The sequence below is a fragment of the Prionailurus bengalensis genome, chromosome B4 (assembly GCF_016509475.1).
Source record: "Prionailurus bengalensis isolate Pbe53 chromosome B4, Fcat_Pben_1.1_paternal_pri, whole genome shotgun sequence".
NCBI lineage: Eukaryota > Metazoa > Chordata > Mammalia > Carnivora > Felidae > Prionailurus > Prionailurus bengalensis.
Genome location: NC_057358.1, coordinates 116,560,587 through 116,580,231, shown reverse-complemented (window position 1 = coordinate 116,580,231; position 19,645 = coordinate 116,560,587). Strand labels below are relative to the sequence as shown.

At 40.6% G+C, this 19,645-nt stretch overlaps 1 protein-coding gene across 1 annotated transcript; it reads left to right on the top strand.

Moving 5' to 3' along the window:
- The first annotated feature begins 268 nt into the window (after positions 1-268).
- On the top strand, positions 269-8,594 carry LOC122473674 (uncharacterized protein C3orf20 homolog). The gene is made up of 2 exons (XM_043564292.1): positions 269-592; positions 8,303-8,594. Exons 1-2 carry the CDS (start codon positions 269-271, stop codon positions 8,477-8,479), a joined length of 501 nt encoding a protein of 166 aa, XP_043420227.1. The 3' UTR covers positions 8,480-8,594.
- Positions 8,595-19,645: the final 11,051 nt, after the last annotated feature.

The following is a 19,645-nucleotide window of genomic DNA, read 5'->3' as shown; positions in this document are numbered from 1 at the left end:
GCAATTAACGCTCTAAATCTCATCCTTATTGGTCAATTATTTGCAATCATTTGGATTAATTAATTCCTCTGAACTGATGTCTGTTTCAGAGCCACAGGTGCTTATATAACTGAAAAGCCTTACGTTGAACTCTTTCAGTGTTTTGACAAGTATTTTAGTATGCTGACACATAAAATTCTGTCCAGAATTAAATGTAAATGCTTTACAAAAGTAGCCACTTTGGTTCTTTTCAAAGTGATGTTTTTTCTGTCCATTCAGTTCTTTAAACATGATTTCTAACCATTACATTTCTAGGCTTCCTCTTCCTCCCATTGAGAGCAAGGATGCATGGTTTGCTTCCCAGCTGCTTTGTCCTGTGGTCCTCAGGAGGACACTGTGTGGGAAGGAAGGGGGCACATGCCAATGTGGCACTTACAGCATCCCTGAAGTGACAGACCTGGAGTATGATCACCTTATAAGCACCCAGCTGTCCTCCGTGGATCAGGTCATTATAGTCCACGTGACCTCAGCTAAGGAAACAGACAAGACTATAAAAGAAATGGCCCAGGTGTATAGGAAACTGAACAGATCCAAAAGCATGCCTTGCATTCAGGTGGGTATCATGTGTATTAAGACAAACTGAATAATGTCTACTTGCATGTTACATCTTAATACATTTCCTCAGCCACACAAAAGATTGTGGAGGAATTTTTCCCCTGCTTTTGTAATTGAAGTATGACCTTCATATAATAAAGGTCGCAAATCTTAAGGGCATATAGCTTAATGAATTTTTGTGTATGTGTATACCTATATAATCACCAGCCAGATTAAGATATAGAATATTTCCGGACCCCAAAAAGTTCTCTCTGGCCCTTTTCAGTCAGCAATCGCCCTGCCTCCCACCCCTGGTAACCGCTTTTCTGACTTCCATCACCATAAATTAGTTTTATCTGTTTTAGATGTTCGTATACATGGAATTACACAGTATGCACATTTTGAAACACACAGTACATTTTTATGCCTCTTTTGCCAGAGGCTAGGAATGGTAAATACCAGGCATGCCAATATCCTCCCATTCTGCATCCATGGTGGACATTACTGATCCATCATTCTTTTCAACTGAGCCTAGACTGGGCCCTAACTCTTTTTCCTGACTGCACTGCTAGTAACTACTACCAGCGGATCTGAGTAGTAACTCATGAAGCCTCTTCTATATGATAGCCTTTCCCCTCAAGAGTATTCTCTAAGTCTTATTGATTGTATCACTGTGTCACTTTTTTTCCTATTTGTGCCTTTTCTCCAGTCCCACTGCTTCTGCTTATTTCAGGCCTTCACCATCTCCCATCTGATTTTCTCCAGTGGCCTGACTAGTTTTCCTGCTTTCTGGTCTTGGCACCTGTGATATTTCCTACACGTTGCGGGGTGCTCTTTTTAATACATGGACACGACTGCATCATTCTCCTGCTTAAAATCTTCCAAGGACTTCCTTTCAGGCCACATCCAAGTTCTTTCATGTGACGTGGAGGGCCCCTCACAGTGGGGCTCTTCCCTCCCTGACCAATTCCCTGTTCTAACCCCAGCAATGGCCCCAGGGGACATATTAAAGAACCTCTGCAGGGTTCAGGTCTTGTTCTGCATCAGGTTGAAGCATGTGGAAGCTGAGGGCAGGGCCGTGTCACCTCTTGCAGAGCTGCGTCCACTGATTGGGCTTTTGAGACATTGCCCTAAATAGCCCTGAGCTTCTTTTGAGGGATGTTACATTATATTCCCCAGGCCTAGTGTTCCCCTAGATGAAGCCCGATGTGAAAATTGTCTTTCTGAATGAGAAGCTAGAATAGCTTTACTTCCCATGAGGATCCTGTATGTTTCCTCTTTCCCGGTAATGAGATTTTTGGTACCCAACTGGGTTTCTCTCTTTACTTGGCCTGAAAGTACAGAGAAAAGTTTTAAACTGAATTATAACAATAGATTAAGAACTTATGGGCCACTTATCTGAAATCCATTTCTTATTTTGGATCCAGAGCTTGTATTGGTACTGAAATTTTCTCATCATAATTTTTTTTTATTTATAATTTTCTCTTATACTATTCTTGCTTCCTATAAACCTCCTTGCATCTTTTGCTAAAAAGGTAGAATATAAACAAACAAGTTTAAAAGGTAAGTTTTGATGAAGGAAATATTTTATCTAACAGAATTGATAGCAACCTTGCAAGAAAGTGACATGTCATTTTGTAACTCTAAACGGTGAAGAAAGAGAATATGGGTGTAATTGGCTGGGTACCCTAGACTTCCATAAAGTACATTCTTTTTTTAGATCATAAAAATGAAGGGAATATTCTCATACCAGAGACCCTAAAGGGAATACAAATAAGAATGGGGAAGGTTGTAAAACACAGAAAGTTCACCCTAGAACTCCAGTCTCCATCAAAAAGGTTGCTTGGTCAGACTAGGGTCTTCGCTCTCTCTTCATTCTCTTTCATTCCACCTAACCAGGGAACCATGAGGCCTGCACAATGGTGAAATTGTTAAGCTGCACTTGGAAGCTGGACAGCAATGAGAATTCACCGGATGCTCTGATGGAAGCCTCAAGGGTGTAGACAAAGCTCCTAAAAGGGTAGCCTGAGCCACAGAGTGTGTGGGATGGGTTCTGGGAGCTCAGGGAGAACTGGTTCTGGGAGTGGCAGCCCTACCCTTCCAGCCTGCACTGAATCCAGATTCCTCTGCCCACAGTTGGAAACTTCTTGATGGCAGGACCGTGTCTTGGTCACCCTTGGAGCCCTAGTGCCTATCACTGGGCCTAGTGCATGGTTAACATCTAAAATTTATTTGTCAAATGAATAAATGAACCAACGAATGAGTAAATGTTTCTTTGGCCTAAACGCCAGTTATGGGTGTATATGGTCACTGCTACTTCTTTCTTAGTTTCATGGGAGATGCTCTGGGACTATGGGCTTGTGAACGGAGCTAGGGCTCCCCTGAAGAGACAGACAAGCCAAGTGGATGAGAGAGCAAGACCATAGTTAGGAAGAGTTCAACTCTTCACTGAAAAAGACAATGATGTGCATCAAATCCCAAGGGCTCTAATATCCTTGGTGCAAACAGTACCTGCGATCCCCCCTCTCCCTCTATACCTGGCATCTAGTAGACACTCAGGAAATGTTTGTTCAACTGATCTGAAGTGACAAAGTCAGAATAAGATCAAAAAAGCAATATTTATTGAGCATTTACTGTGTTGCAACCACTATTTACCCGGAATATCATTTAGTTCTCAAAAGAATTGCAAATGGCTGGCTCTCTGCACATGAGTCCATTGAGCACAGGTGAATAACTGAAACACAGGACAGTTAGGTCACTTGTTCAAGGTTACTCAGTTAAAAAGCGGTGGGGCTGAGATTCACACCAATCAGTCTTACTCCAGGAAGCACACTCTTAAGCACCACGCTCTGCCATATAGCATTGTGGAGTAGGAAAAAGCAGTGGCTTAGGGGGGCAAGAGTGAAATCAAATGAGATGAATGGATTGGGAGGAATGGCTCATATCCAACACCTCAGAAATGTGTACCTGGGCATGTGGAGGCAGGAGGTGTGGAAGGGGCTTCGTTTGTATGCTCAGCAGGAATTGTAGAGACCAGAGCATCTGACAAAAGGAGCCATGTCTCACTGAATCCTTCTAATAATGAGGAAATAAGTCCCCAGTGCTCCTAATATCTACTTGAGGATGAAACTTTTTGATAGCACAATTCGGAATATTTATTGATTCAGATAACAAACATTCACTGAGTTCCTACAACATGCTGGGGAGTGTGATAATAACTTGAGATAGCAAAATGAATCAGACTCTGATCTTGTCCTCAAGGAAAAGACAATCCAGAGAACAGTCATGACTCATGACATGTTGAAATGAGTGCCTGGTCAGAAGTATCAATGGAGCATTTAGACAAGAAGTGGCTTGCTGGACTAGTAAGACTAGTAAGAATTAACTGGGTGAATATTTACCACAAATGGCATTTTGGAAGGCATGTTGGAAAACTGTACATTGGAAAGCAAAAGGATAGCAAACTGTAGGATGAATCTGGGAAATAGGAAATGAATCAGTATTAGGGGGTGCATGTTGAGGAAGCTAGCAGCCAAAGAAGTTAGTGAAAGACTGACTATGAGGTTTGATAAAGAATTTGAACTCTCCTTGAAGAGGAAGAGGAGTCATTAAAGGGTTTTAAGCACAGAAGTGACAGTAAGAGATTTTGTATTTTAGTTGGATCATTTTGACAGAATGATCTGGAAAAGATTGGAATGACAAAGAGACGTATTATCGCAATTTACACAGGAGAGAAATGATCAGGCAGTAGCAGTGGGAGTGGAAAAGGATGCTGAGTCTGAGTGATGGATAGAAGCGAGACTCTGTAAGACTTGATATGTTGAGTGAGGGAAGAGTTTAAGACATCTTCTACCTTCTTGTTTGGACAGTTAGAAGAATGGTGGTACTATTTTGTTTTAAGATAGGGAATTCAGAAGGACAAGGATAAGAAATATCTGTTATCCATTACCAAGTAATAAACCACACCAAAACTTGCAAACATAGAACAACAACCACATATTTACTCATGACCCTCTCGGGATTTAGCAGGGATGACCGGAATATGCTTCACATAGCAATGGCTTGGGCAGTTTGAGTACAGCTGAAGGATTCAAGAATAGCCTCATTCACATGGCTAGCAGGTAGTACTGCTGACATTTAGGAGTTCAGGAATGGCTATTGGCCAGGGACCTCTATTTGAAGGCCTCTCTACATAGTTATTCTGGTTTCCTCACAAAGCAGTGTCCATATTTTGAGAAGGAATGTTCCAGAGGTGAATATGGAATCTGGAGATCTCTTAAGGCCTGGCCTCAAAAGTTATACAGTTATACTCTTGGTCAAAACCTATCACAGGGCCAGCCCAGATTCAAGGGGAGTGGAAATAGACCTCCATCTCTTGATAGGTAGAGTGGTAAAGAATTTATAGACATCTTTAGGCTACCACAAGAACATTTATTTTTTTTATTATTTTTTTTTAATATATAAAATTTATTGTCAAATTGGTTTCCATACAACACCCAGTGCTCATCCCAAAAGGTGCCCTCCTCAATACCCATCACCCACACTCTCCTCCCTCCCACCCCCCATCAACCCTCAGTTTGTTCTCAGTTTTTAACAGTCTCTTATCCTTTGGCTCTCTCCCACTCTAACCTCTTTTTTTTTTTTCCTTCCCCTCCCCCATGGGTTCCTGTTAAGTTTCTCAGGATCCACATAAGAGTGAAACCATATGGTATCTGTCTTTCTCTGTATGGCTTATTTCACTTAGCATCACACTCTCCAGTTCCATCCACGTTGCTACAAAAGGCCATATTTCATTTTTTCTCATTGCCACGTAGTATTCCATTGTGTATATAAGCCACAATTTCTTTATCCATTCATCAGTTGATGGACATTTAGGCTCTTTCCATAATTTGGCTATTGTTGAGAGTGCTGCTATGAACATTGGGGTACAAGTGCCCCTATGCATCAGTATTCCTGTATCCCTTGGATAAATTCCTAGCAGTGCTATTGCTGGGTCATAGGGTAGGTCTATTTTTAATTTTCTGAGGAACCTCCACACTGCTTTCCAGAGCGGCTGCACCAATTTGCATTCCCACCAACAGTGCAAGAGGGTTCCCGTTTCTCCACATCCTCTCCAGCATCTATAGTCTCCTGATTTGTTCATTTTGGCCACTCTGACTGGCGTGAGGTGATACCTGAGTGTGGTTTTGATTTGTATTTCCCTGATAAGGAGCGACGCTGAACATCTTTTCATGTGCCTGTTGGCCATCCGGATGTCTTCTTTAGAGAAGTGTCTATTCATGTTTTCTGCCCATTTCTTCACTGGGTTATTTGTTTTTCGGGTGTGGAGTTTGGTGAGCTCTTTATAGATTTTGGATACTAGCCCTTTGTCCGATATGTCATTTGCAAATATCTTTTCTCATTCCGTTGGTTGCCTTTTAGTTTTGTTGGTTGTTTCCTTTGCTGTGCAGAAGCTTTTTATCTTCATAAGGTCCCAGTAATTCACTTTTGCTTTTAATTCCCTTGCCTTTGGGGATGTGTCGAGTAAGAGATTGCTACGGCTGAGGTCAGAGAGGTCTTTTCCTGCTTTCTCCTCTAAGGTTTTGATGGTTTCCTGTCTCACATTCAGGTCCTTTATCCATTTTGAGTTTATTTTTGTGAATGGTGTGAGAAAGTGGTCTAGTTTCAACCTTCTGCATGTTGCTGTCCAGTTCTCCCAGCACCATTTGTTAAAGAGGCTGTCTTTTTTCCATTGGATGTTCTTTCCTGCTTTGTCAAAGATGAGTTGGCCATACGTTTGTGGGTCTAGTTCTGGGGTTTCTATTCTATTCCATTGGTCTATGTGTCTGTTTTGGTGCCAATACCATGCTGTCTTGATGATGACAGCTTTGTAGTAGAGGCTAAAGTCTGGGATTGTGATGCCTCCTGCTTTGGTCTTCTTCTTCAAAATTCCTTTGGCTATTCGGGGCCTTTTGTGGTTCCATATGAATTTTAGGATTGCTTGTTCTAGTTTCGAGAAGAATGCTGGTGCAATTTTGATTGGGATTGCATTGAATGTGTAGATAGCTTTGGGTAGTATTGACATTTTGACAATATTTATTTTTCCAATCCATGAGCAGGGAATGTCTTTCCATTTCTTTAAATCTTCTTCAATTACCTTCATAAGCTTTCTATAGTTTTCAGCATACAGATCCTTTACATCTTTGGTTAGATTTATTCCTAGGTATTTTATGCTTCTTGGTGCAATTGTGAATGGGATCAGTTTCTTTATTTGTCTTTCTGTTGCTTCATTGTTAGTGTATAAGAATGCAACTGATTTCTGTACATTGATTTTGTAGCCTGCAACTTTGCTGAATTCCTGTATCAGTTCTAGCAGACTTTTGGTGGAGTCTTTCGGATTTTCCATGTATAATATCATGTCATCTGCAAAAAGCGAAAGCTTGACTTCATCTTTGCCAATTTTGATGCTTTTGATTTCCTTTTGTTGTCTGATTGCTGATGCTAGAACTTCCAGCACTATGTTAAACAACAGCGGTGAGAGTGGGCATCCCTGTCGTGTTCCTGATCTCAGGGAAAAAGCTCTCAGTTTTTCCCCGTTGAGGATGATGTTAGCTACCACAAGAACGTTTAAAGAGGGATGGCTGACTGGCTCAGTTGGTAGAGCTTGTGACCCTAGATCTTGGGGTCACGTAAGCCCTCCATTGAGTGTAGAGCCTACTTAAAAAAAAAAAGAATGGGGGTACCTGGGTGGCTTGGTCAGTTGGGCGTCTGATTTCAGCTCAGATCATGATCTCATGGTTCATGGGTTCAAGCCCCACTTCAAGCTCTGTGCTGACAGCTCAGAGCCTGGAGCCTGCTTCAGATTCTGTGTCTCCCTCTCTCTTTGTCCACCCCCTGCCAACCCCCACTCGCACTCTGTCTCTCTGTCTCTCTCTCTCAAAAATAAATAAAGATTTAAAAAAAATTTTTTTAAAAAGAATGAAGAGACAGATGGAAAAATTCAGATTGGGCATGTTGAGTTGGGGGTACCAGAGTGACATCAAAATGGGACATCAAGAAGTAGGCAGTTCAACCCACATGTCCAACACTCAGAGGAGGCCACTAGCTTTGGAGGACATTTGGTAGACAGAAATAGTAGTTAAAAGTATGAGTGACCAAAGGGGTATGTGAAGAGAGTGAATAGCAGGAGGCAAGAATGGAGATTTTTAGATATTTAGAAGTCAGGTAGCAATGGGGCTCCTGGATGGCTCAGTGGTTAAGCATCTGACTTCAGCTCAGGTCATGATCTTGTTGTTTATGAGTTAGAGCCCCATATTGGGCTCTCTGCTGTCAGCTCAGAGCCCGCTTTAGATCCTCTGTCTCCCTCTCTCTCTGCTTCTCCCCTCTCTCAAAAATTAATTTTTAAAAATCTTAAAGAAGTAGAGAAAAAATTATGCATGACAAAGACTAGGATGGAACACATAGAGAAAGAAAATAGAAGAGTGGGACCAGAGAAGCCCAGGAAAGAGTTTGAGAAGGAGGACTGTTCAGTAATTTCAAATGTCTTAAAGAGGTCAAGAAATAGAAGAAACTTGAAAATGTCCACTGGCCTTGGCAATACAGAGGTCTCTGATGAGTTTTTGAAGAGGGCATTCCTGATGAGTGGTAGGAATAGAGTTTAGAATTGTTGATTCAGATACAAATACTGCTAAATGGAGCAAGGGATTTTTTACTTGGGATTTAATGTCTTTACAACTTTTTGCTTTTTTAGAGTTGTTCAGATCCCTTTCGATTGCTCAAATACAACATCACCTCTGCATCTAAATTTACTGGCAACAGTTGTCCACTTCTGGTTCAAAGGCACAATGTCATTCCAGGAATTTTTTTGGTATGTACTTTGAGATATATGACTTTTTTAACCAACCTACTATGTTGTATATGTGTATGATGTTGTGCATGATGTCGAGATTATTCATAGAGTACACAAAAGAATGGAGAGAATGAGGAAATAGATAAGCTCAAATCACAAACTTCCTTGATACCCCCTTGATTACCCCCTTGACTAATAGTTGTAGATATTCTTATAACTATTGGGTTATCGTTCTGGTTACTTTAGTGAAGTTAAAAACTTGATTATCTGGTGGCGCCTGGGTGGCTAGTTGGTTAAGTGTTCTACTCTTGATTTCAGCTCAGGTCAAGAGCTCATGGTTTGTGAGATCAAGCCCTATTTCAGGCTCTGTGCTGACAGCGTGGAGTCTGTTCGTGATTCTCTCCTCTCTCTCCCTCTCTCTCTCTCTCTCTCTCTGCCCCTCCCTGCTCATTCTTTCTCTCTCCGTCTCTCTCCAATAAATAAATAAACTTAAAAAACAAAAAAACAAAAAACTCTGTTAACACTGAGGTGATCAAATCCTCTACCTCCTGAGTAGATATGGGATTATAAATGCTAAAATTTAATTATTGCATTTAAGAAGATTATAACCTAATCAAGGAGATAGGATACATAATATCCATATTTTAAGACTGAACAGAATAACTACTGTGACTGAATCAGCCCAGTACAGTACAGAAAGCATGAATTTTGAAAACAAACAGACCTGAGTCCAGACCTTGGTTCTACTATTTGCTGGCTATATGACCTTGGGCAAATTACTAAGCCTCTGAGCCTGTTTCCTCCCTTAAAAAAAGGGAAAATGTAACCAACTCATAAAATTATAAAAATTCAGTGAGATAATGTGCATAAAGTGTTTGTTTCAATTCCTGGCACATCGTGGATACTTAATAAATGTTAATTCCCTTCCACCAATTTTTCAGTTCAACAAATGTGTATGGAATGTCCACTCTATGCCAAGCACAATATTGGGTACTGTGGATACAAAAAAAAAAAAAAAAGCCACAGTCTCTGCTGCCAAGGGATTCCTAGTCCAAGGGCGGGGGGGGTGGGGGGTGCGGTGCAGTCTGCAGCTTGCTGAGAGGTATGAGATGTGAGCTGAACCTAAAAGTGTTTTGATACAGAGAGGTAAGAAGGAGAGGGATGTTCCAGGGAGAAGGGATGTTATTAATAAAGGCAAAGGCTCAGAGCACAAGGAATCTGGAAACCTGGATTTTAGTCCTGCACCTTCCACTATACCCAGCTGTACATGTTTGGGATGATCTCATTGGCAAGCATACAGGACTGAATTAGATCAGTGGCTCTCACCACTGGCTCCTGCCTTAGGTGCATGAAAAAATGATTTCTGGGTCTCACACTGGAATAGTTAAATCAGAATTCCTTTGGATGAGATCGGCATCAGCTTTTTTTTTTAATGTTTATTTATTTATCTTGAGAGAGAGAGAGCACATTCACATGAGCAGGGGAGGGACGGAGAGATAGAGGGAGAGAATCCCAAACAGGTTCTGCCTGTCAGTGCAGATCCCGAAGCAGGGCTCAAACTCAGGAACCATGAGATCATGACCTGAGCCGAAATCAAGAGTCAGATGCTTAACCGACTGAGCTACCCAGGGGCCCTGAGTATCAGCTTTACATCAACCTTATTATGATACATTTCACATACAATACAATACACCCACTTTATTGTACAGTTTCGAGGACTTTTGATAATGCTCATACTTGAGGAACTGCCTCCACCACAGGAAGTTTCCCTCAGCCCCTTAGCTGTAGTTCTTCCACCTTCATCCCCAGGCAATCACTGATCCGCTTTCTGTTGCTATAGATTAGGTTTGCCTTTTCCAGATTTTCATCTGAAAGGGCTCAAATAATAAGCATTCTTTCATCTGGCTATTTGAGATTTCAATGTTTTTTTAAACTTCCCTGGATGATTTTAATGAGGAGCAATAGACTGGATAATCTCTCAGGATCCTTCTAGTCCAAAAAATATCATGGTTTCATCTGCTAGGCTAGAGATATTTTATAAAAATTGCATTTTAGTAATAATAAGTATGACTGCTGTCATTGTAATAATTATGATAACACTAACACTAATGCTTATTGAGCTTTTCCTATGTGCTCAGGCACTGTGCTGTTACTCATCTGTATTTTCCTATCTAAATCCCTACAGCAGGAATTAACCTCTGAGGGGGTAGGTGCTAATATTGTTCCTGATAATAGGGATGGAAACTAATCTTTAGGGAGATTAAGTAACCCGTTCAGGGCCAAGAAGCTAGCTAGCAAGTGGTGGGATAAGGATTCAAATCCAGATTTCCCTCCAATAAACAGAGACTTTACTTTTAATCAAGATGCTACAAAAGCATCTTCCCACAAAGTGAAGTTTCAGCCCCCACTACTTCAGAAGAAGTGAAAGTGATACCAGATGAATGCTTTCAGCTTGTTTATGGGTTCCAGCTGGGGAGAAGAAACTAATTTAAAGGTACATTTAGCAAGAAAGACTTAAGGCAAAGAGCCTTGCACCTTAACATGAAAAGTAAGCCTGTTTGTTGGGAGCGTCAAATGACAGTGAAGACTACAGTGATGCAGGAAGAGAGAAACGGGGCAGAGGCTGCATCCACGCATGTCTGCTGAGATGTATACAAAACAGAGATAGCAAGAGCGCATCTACTGATTTCCCTCCAGTGAAGGGAATAACCTCAGATTTCAGTCCACATATACACCAAAAAAAAACCCTTTTTTTTACTTTTCAAAGTAAGCATCCACTGTCACTATGAACAATGAACAATGAGTCTTATTCTGTGGTAGGGAAATCTTCCCACAGTACCTGGCAGGTGATCAAATACCTCCCCGCTTCTGCAAGCCTATTTGAGCCTGTGAGTCTTAGCAGACCTGCTTGGTTGGTTATAGTCTATGCTTCCTATAAATTTACTAGTGGTTAAAAAAAAAAATCATGGGCAAAATGAAAATGTATGTCCTCCTTAAGTTGCATTCATCCGTGACAGCCAAATCAAAGTCCTTTTAGCTGAGATCCTCCCAATTCCAGGTAGGAGAATATTGACAATTATTTTGTGATCACCTAAAACAAACAGGGTCCTATTTAAATGCTGGCTGCCAAGCCAAGAGCAAAGCTAAGGCCTCAGCCCACCTACCTGTTTGTCCACTGGGTGACAGTGTTGATCCATCTGATACAAGTGTGCTTTGTCTCTGGGCCAAAAACCTTCGGGGCAAGATTGCAGCCAGATGGCTTTCTGAGGGCCTTGGGGAATGGCTCTGTCTTTCTTCTCAGAGCATGGCAGAATCATTGTTTTCTTTATTTTTCAAGGAAAAAATGTGAGGTGTAGAATTGTTCCAATGTTGCCACTTTTCTTTGGGCAAAGTGGTACAGAGAACGGAGGTGATTGTCCATAATATATTAACCCTCATTTTCCTCACAATGTAACAAAGGCAAAAAGCCTGCAAAGAGCACTGTGAAAACCCAGCTGAAAATCCATTTCAGCTGTTTACTTAGATGCATTGGGATGGATCAATTCTTTACCCAAGATGTTCACTCATATACAAATGTGCTAGTTGATGGGATTTGCATTGCCCACAGCTCTAAAGAGGGACAAGATTGCGGAGAATCATTTCCAATTTGCCAGGGCACAGTTTTACATTGTTCCATCTGTTCTGACGTGATCCCTGTCTTCAGGAGGAGAAATAGATAAGCTAGAACAAATACTGTAGTAAGATTTGATGTGATCAGTAGAATGATGGAGGTATGTTATAATACAAGAGAGGAAAGTGGATGATGGAACTATCCATACTCCTACTTTAAAAGGACAAGACAGAAAGTGAGTTGACTCTTTGCTTCAAGATGCTAAGAGGGTTGGTTTGTGCAATTTTTTGTTCTCTTCTGCTCCTCACCCCTAACATGGCAAGGACAATGATTTAAAATATGGGGACTCCTCATTATATAGTGAGCAATAAAGTCATGTTAATGTGGTACTCTGTTCCAAACTCTTTTTTAGTCAGGTTGAAAGACTAAAATAGAATGAATTATCAATTTAAGAAAATTTAGCATCTAACAAGGTTTTTTTCCCCCCTCCTTTGCTTTATTTATATTGCTTGGTCAGATCTATTTGTGCTGATAAGTTAGCACATTTATATTTTATTATTACACTTACCATAACAAAGTTTGGGGTTTCTTTCATACTTAAAAATACACTAAAACTGCAGTAGTATTTTCTTAGGGAGTTGTGCTGGAGTTCTGAGGCCTTCAAGTGTGGGTTAGAAATACAAACACATTGTTTGGCTGCATCAAGATTGGGCTTTCACTCTCTAGGACTCACATAAACACGGAGCAACATGGAACAAGGGGCCATAGAAGCCAGAATGTGAAGCTCTTGAGCTGTAAACGACTTCCTTGTCACTGCCCTTTGGACACTTAAAGGCGTCTCTAGGCCTTAGCTACCACATTCAGACAGCATGGACCTATTTAGGGCAAACTATAACCACAAGCATTATGATATTCTCTTCAGTGCATATTAAGAACATTTTATCAGACCTTTGGTATTCTCTACTCAGCAGGGATCTACCATTTCATCAGCAGGGAGAGTAAAAGGATTTATAAGAGGTGGCTTTGAGCAGGGGAAGTTGAGAACTTTCTGGGACTCACCAGAGCAGAATGGATTCTCCTAGGAAGCAGAGCCAATCTGCAGTGTGTCCCACTGTGTCTGTGTGCTCCACCAGCGAGGGATGGTGAAAGCAAACAGAGAATGAGGTAGAGGTGTGCACCCACAGGAGCTCCAGGAACACCCTATCTGTTTATCTCTGTGGGCATGTGCACAAGATGTGTTCTTCCTCCAATTTCTTCCTCCTTCTTCATTTTCTAATGAAGCCTCTTTGGAGGCTTACTGGCTGCTCTGTGAGAGGCCAGGACCAAAGATTATTCGAGAGGAGTGTTCTAGAGTAGGTGGACCCTATGCTCGCCCTGGCTAGATAAATATCAAATCATTCGGAACACCCAAGAAATCAATCTGAGGACTAAGAGAATAAACTTCACAGCCAGAGGGAGAAAAGAGGCCACATCTTGGAAGTACAGATAGACTTCAATCCAAGTCTGACCCCCTTATACTCTGCAGGTACTTTGTTACTAGGGCAAGTGTGCCTGAGAGCCAGGCAGCAGTGGTGCCTTCCCCACAGAAGACCAGCACTAAGCATCCCTCTCCTGCATTCACCAAATTCACCGACTGCCGGGTGCTGCAAAGCTTCAGCTGTAGTAGAAAGAATCTAGCCTCTTCTAACAAGCAGACCAAAACTACAGTTTCACCTAGTTAAAACTCACAACACACTGGACAAAGTCCAAACACTCCCCACTGCTGGTAAAGAGAAATTCTGTGAAGGACTGACCTGAGGGAAAGAGCAACCAAAACACAACAGCAGAGTGCACATAGCATACACCAGAAACACTTCCTGAAGCACCAGGCCCAGGACAGAAGAGCCCAGACCTCTTCTTAATACAGCATTACTCTCAGGAACAGGAAACATAACAGTATTTCCTAACACAGAGAAGACAGAGACCTAGACAAAATGACAAGACAGAGGAATTCATCCCAAAAGAAAGAGCAAGAAAAGGTCACAGCCAGGGATCTAATCAAAACAGATATAAGTAATATGCCTGAGCCATACTTTAAAACAACAATCATAAGGATACCAGTTGGGCTTCAGAAAAGCATAGAAGACACCAGGGAGTCCCTTACCACAGAGATAAAAGTTCCAAAAACTAGCCAGGCTGAAATAAAAAATGCTATAACCAAGATTCAAAACCGACTGGAAGTAATGAATACAAGGATGGAAGAAATAGAGGAACAAATATGGGACATAGAAGATAAAATTATGGGGAAAAAATGAAGCTAAAAAGAAGAGGGAAGGAAAAATATTGGATCACAAAGGTAGACTTAGGGAACTCATTGACTACATAAAGTATAATAACATTCATAACATAGGACTCCCAGAAGAAGACAGGAAAGAAGGGGAAGAAGAATTAATTGAGCAAATTATAGCTGAAAACTTCCCTAATTTGGGAAAGGAAAAAGACATCTAAATCCAGGAGCCACAGAGAACCCTCATCAAAATCAACAAAAGCAGGCCAACACCAAGACGTTTCGTGGTCAAATTTGCAAAATACAAAGATAAGGAAAGAATCCTGAAAGCTGTAAAGGAAAGAAATCCCTAACCTACAAGGGAAGACAATTAAGGTTAGCAGTAGATCTATTCACAGAAATTTAGCAGGCCAGAAGGGAGTGGCATGATTTAGTCAATGTGCTGAATGAGAAAAATATGCAGCCAAGAATACTTTATCCAGCAAGGCTGTCATTCAGAATAGAAGAAGAGATAAAAGGTTTCCCAGACAAAAACTAAAGGAGTTTGTAACCACTAAACCAGCCCTGCAAGAAATATTAAAGGAGACTCTTTAAGTGGGAAAGAAAGACCAAAAGCAACAAAAACTAGAAAGGAACAGAGAAAATCTCCAGGAACATTGGCTTTACAGGTAATACAATGGGATTAAATTCATCATCTATCAATAATCACTGTGAATGTCAAAGGACTAAATGCTCCAATCAAAAGACATAGGGTATCAAAACGGATTAAAAAAAAAAAAAGACCCATCTATATGCTGCCTACAAGAGACTCATCTTAGACCTAAAGACACCTGCAGATTAAAAGTGAGGGGATGGAGAATGATTTATCATGCTAATGGATGACAAAAGAAAGCCAGAGAAGCCATACTTATATCAGACAAACTAGATTTTAATTTTTGTTAATGTTTATTTATTTTTGAGAAAGAGAGAGCATGAGCAGGGGAAGGGCACAGAGAGAGGGAGACCCAGAATTCAAAACAGGCTCCAGGCTCTGAGTTGTCAATGCAGAGCTTGATGCAGGACTCAGACCCACGAACAGTGAGATCATGACCTGAGCCAAAGTCAGACGTTCAACCAACTGAGCCACCAGGTACCCCTGGACAAACTAGATTTTAAACCAAACACTGTAACAAGAGATGAAGGGCACTGTATCATAATAAAGGGGTCTATCCAACAAAAAGATCTAACAATTGTAAATATTTATGCCCCCAATTTGGAACAGCCAAATATATAAATCAATAATAATATAATTGATATTATTATTCAATCAAACTCATCGATAGTAATACAATAATATCAGGAGACTTTAACACCTCAGTTACAGCATGTACAGATCATCTAAGCATAACATCAACAAGAAAACAATGGCTTTGAATGACACACTGGACCAGATGGACTTAACAGATATATTCAGAGCATTTCATCCTAAAGCAGTGGAATACATGTTCTTTTTGAGTGCTAATGGAACATACTCCAGAATAGATCACATACTGGGTCACAAAATCAGGTCTCAACAAACACAAAAAGACTGAGATCATACCATGCATATTTTCCAACCACAACACTATAAAATTTGAAGTCAACCACAAGAAAAAATTTTGGAAGACTGTTAATACATGGAAGTTAAAGAAAATCCTACTAAAGAATGAATGGACTAACCAGGAAACTAAATAAGAAATAAAAAGATACTTGGAAGCAAATACAAATGAAAACACAACAGCCCAAAACCTTTGGGATGCAGCAAAGGCAGCCATAAGAGGGAGATATATAGCAATACAGGCCTACCTGAAGAAGCAAGAAAAATCTCAAATATGCAACCTAAACTTACACCTAAAGGAGCTAGAAAAGTAACAGCAAATTAAGGTAGAGCAGAAATAAATAATATAGAAGCAAACAAAAAAAAAAACCCAATAGAACAGATCAATGAAGTTAGGAGTTGGTTCTTTGAAATATTTAATTGAATTAATAAACCCCTAGCCAGACTTTTCAAAAGGAAAAAAGAAAGGACCCAAATAGATAAAATCATGAATGAGAGAGAGATCACAACCAACATCATAGAAATACAAACAATTATAAAAGAATATTGTGAAAAATTATATGCCAAGAATTGGACAATCTGGAAAGATGGATAAATTGCTAGAAACATACAAACTACCAAAAGTGAAACAGGAAGAAATAGAAAATTTGAACAGACCCATAACGAACAAAGAAATTGAATCAGTAATCAAAAATCTCCCAACAAACAAAAGTCCAGGGCCAGATGGCTTCCCAGGGGGTTCCACCAAACATTTAAAGAATATTTATCCATTCTCTCTCTCTCTTTCTCTCTCTCTCTCTCTCCTTCCCTCCTTCCCTCCTTCTCTCTCTCTCTCTCTCTCTTTAATTTAAATTCAAGTTAGTTAACATACAGTGTAGTCTTGATTTCAGTAGTAGAACCCAGTGATGCATTTCTTATATGTGACACCCAGTGCTCATCCCAAAAATTGCCTTCCTTAATGCCCATCACCTATTTAACCCATCCCTTCACTGCCTCCCCTCCATCAACCCTCAGTTCTCTGTATTTAAGAGAAAAAATAAAAGAGTAAAATAAAATAAAATAATATCTATTCTTCTCAAACTGTTCCAAAAAATAGAAGTAGAAGGAAAGCTTCATTCTATGAGGCCATTACCTTGATTCCAAAAGCAGACAAAGACTTCACTAAAAGGGACAATTACAGGCCAATATCCCTGATGAACATGGACGCACTGTGCATGGAGCCTGCTTGAGATTCTCTCTCTCCTTCTGCCCCTCCTCCCATTTTCTGTCTCTGTAAAATAAAAATAGAAAGAAAGAAATAATTAAGACAATTAGAGTCTAGAGACACTCCAGAACAAAGTTGGTGAAGCAGATAGTCTTTGTGTTTAGCTGGTAAAAATCTCTTATACAAATATAATTTATAACTTAAGTAAAACAAATACCATTTTAGTAATCACAGTTTCCTGGGGCACCTGGGTGGCTCAGTTTGTTGAGCATCTGACTTGTGATCTTAGATCAAATTTTGATCTCAGGGTCTTGAGTTCAGGCCCCAGATGGTCTGTATGCTGGGTATGAGGCCTACTTCAAAAAAAAAAAAAAATCATAGTTTCCTATTAGAAATTTTTATAATTTCAAGGAAAGAAACCAACCATTCTTGGAACCATTATCACTGACCTTCTATATCCCCAGAAAGCTCTTTGCCCTCTCTAGCAAACAGCCTGAAAAACTCAACTACAGAATAAGTATAAACTTGATGGTAGTTCATATGTAAATATTCATAATCTTTTTTTCTTCCTTTTTTTTTAATTTAAAGAGACCTCTTTAATTTTGTTCAAATTAATTCTGTTCAAATTCCCTATCATTTAGCTATAGAATCCTTTTTTGGTAGAACTGTTAACATTCCACGCTCTAATGTTGCAAATAACAAATCTTCTAGGCTTCCACTTGACAGGAGAGCACTCCATGGGACAAGTAGAGATGACTTAATTGCCCTGACCCAATCCCTCCTTGCTTTCCTGGTCCTTCCACAGGCCTGGGCTACCTTAAGAGGCAACACTAACAAAATTCCAGTTATAAATAAATATGTTATGAGGATGAAAAGTACAGCATAGGGAATATTGTCAATAGTATTATGATAACATTGTATGGTGACTACACTCACTGCAGTGAGCATAGCATATGTACAGATTTGTCCAATCACTGTTGTAAACCTGAAACTAATATAACATTTTATGTCATAAACTATACTTCAATAAAAGAAGAAAAAAGAGCAACACTAGAGCACCCCAGGCAGTGATTAAAACAAATCAGGGCCAACCAGGCAGGGAGCTGTGATCTGTCAGGGATGAGGCTTAGAGGGGGGACACAGAGGAAGGGGAATCACTTGGGGATCAGTGCTGCTGTCTGGTCAGAGTAACTAGAGTGTGCCTAATCTTATTTCTCAAGTCTAAGTTGCTGAGTGTCTGAGTGTCTGTCTTGTCAAATACTCTGATTTGTTATTGAACTGCCTGCTGGGACTTGCTTCAGTAATAATGTGTAGCCATTGTTGAATTAAAAGACACAGGGCTTAGAATTTTGTCTCCTTACCAAAAAATGAATAAATAAGTAAGAGTGAGGAAGGATGATCTGCAAATAGGAAAAACATTTCTTTTTAGTTCTTTTGATCTGGATCATGAAGGAGTGAAGATATTTCAGAGAGCATTCCTGGTTGAGGCCTCCTCTGGGAATGCTGGCTTTCTTTGGTGCTCTGCCATGAATCCTTTTCAAACTCAACACACTCACTCCCTGTAGGCTACTGACACCCAGAGCTCCAACCCTGGTCCCAGCTTCTTACCTGACCCATATACCTGTGCCTCCTGGTTCACCCCAGTCAGAGGTGTTTTGGATAGTTCAGACTCAACATGTCCAAGACAAAATCCATCTGGATCATAAAGTGTAAGGTGGGGAAGATGTGAGGATAGTTGCAGAAGATGAGACTAAGCCGTATCATGCTAGTGAGTCATGAGGGGAAAGAGAAGAAGTGGGTGAGGGAGGAGGGAGAGCCAGAGGAAGAGGGGGAGGGGGAGCAGGAGGAGAAAGGAGAAGAAGAGGAGAGAGGAGGAGGAGAAAGAGGGGGGAGGAAGAGGGCAAAGAAAAAGGGAAGGGGAGAGAAGAGGAAGGCAAGGAGGAGGGGTACAGAGAGGAGGAAAAGCATGAACTTTATCCTAAGAGGAATGAGGAACACTGAAGTATTTTAAATAGGGAGTGACATGAGTATATAGCCATGGTTTAGAAAGATCACTATCAGTCCAATATAGATAATGAATTGGAGGGAGACAAAACTGCGGGCAGGGAGAACTTTTAGGTAGCTTTTGAGACAGTGTGAGAGAGGAAGTAGGCAGTGGATCCAGAGCAGTGACTCTGCATGAGAATGTTGGAGAGGGAATGGAGTGCCCTAGTGGACATCAAGGTGATACAAGTGTTGATGCCCATAATCCTAGGAAAACTCTAGGGAACAGAGCCAGAGCTGCTTGGTCACCTGCCCTCTCTCCACCTAAAGAGTCTCATCTCACACCAAACCTCCTTTATTCCTTCCTTGCACAGAATATTGAGTGCCTACTATGTGCTAAACACTATATAGTAATGAAAAAGAGTGATAGTGAGACAGAGGGACAACAGAAAAGGGTGGCCCCAGCATGCTGCTTAAAAGCTCTGGGTTTTGTTTTAATTAAGGAGACTGTTACCTGTAAGAATTCACTCATTCATTTGTTCTTTCTTTCTTTCCTTCCTTCCTTCCCTCCTTTCTCCCCCCCATCCCCTAACAAGTCATTAGAA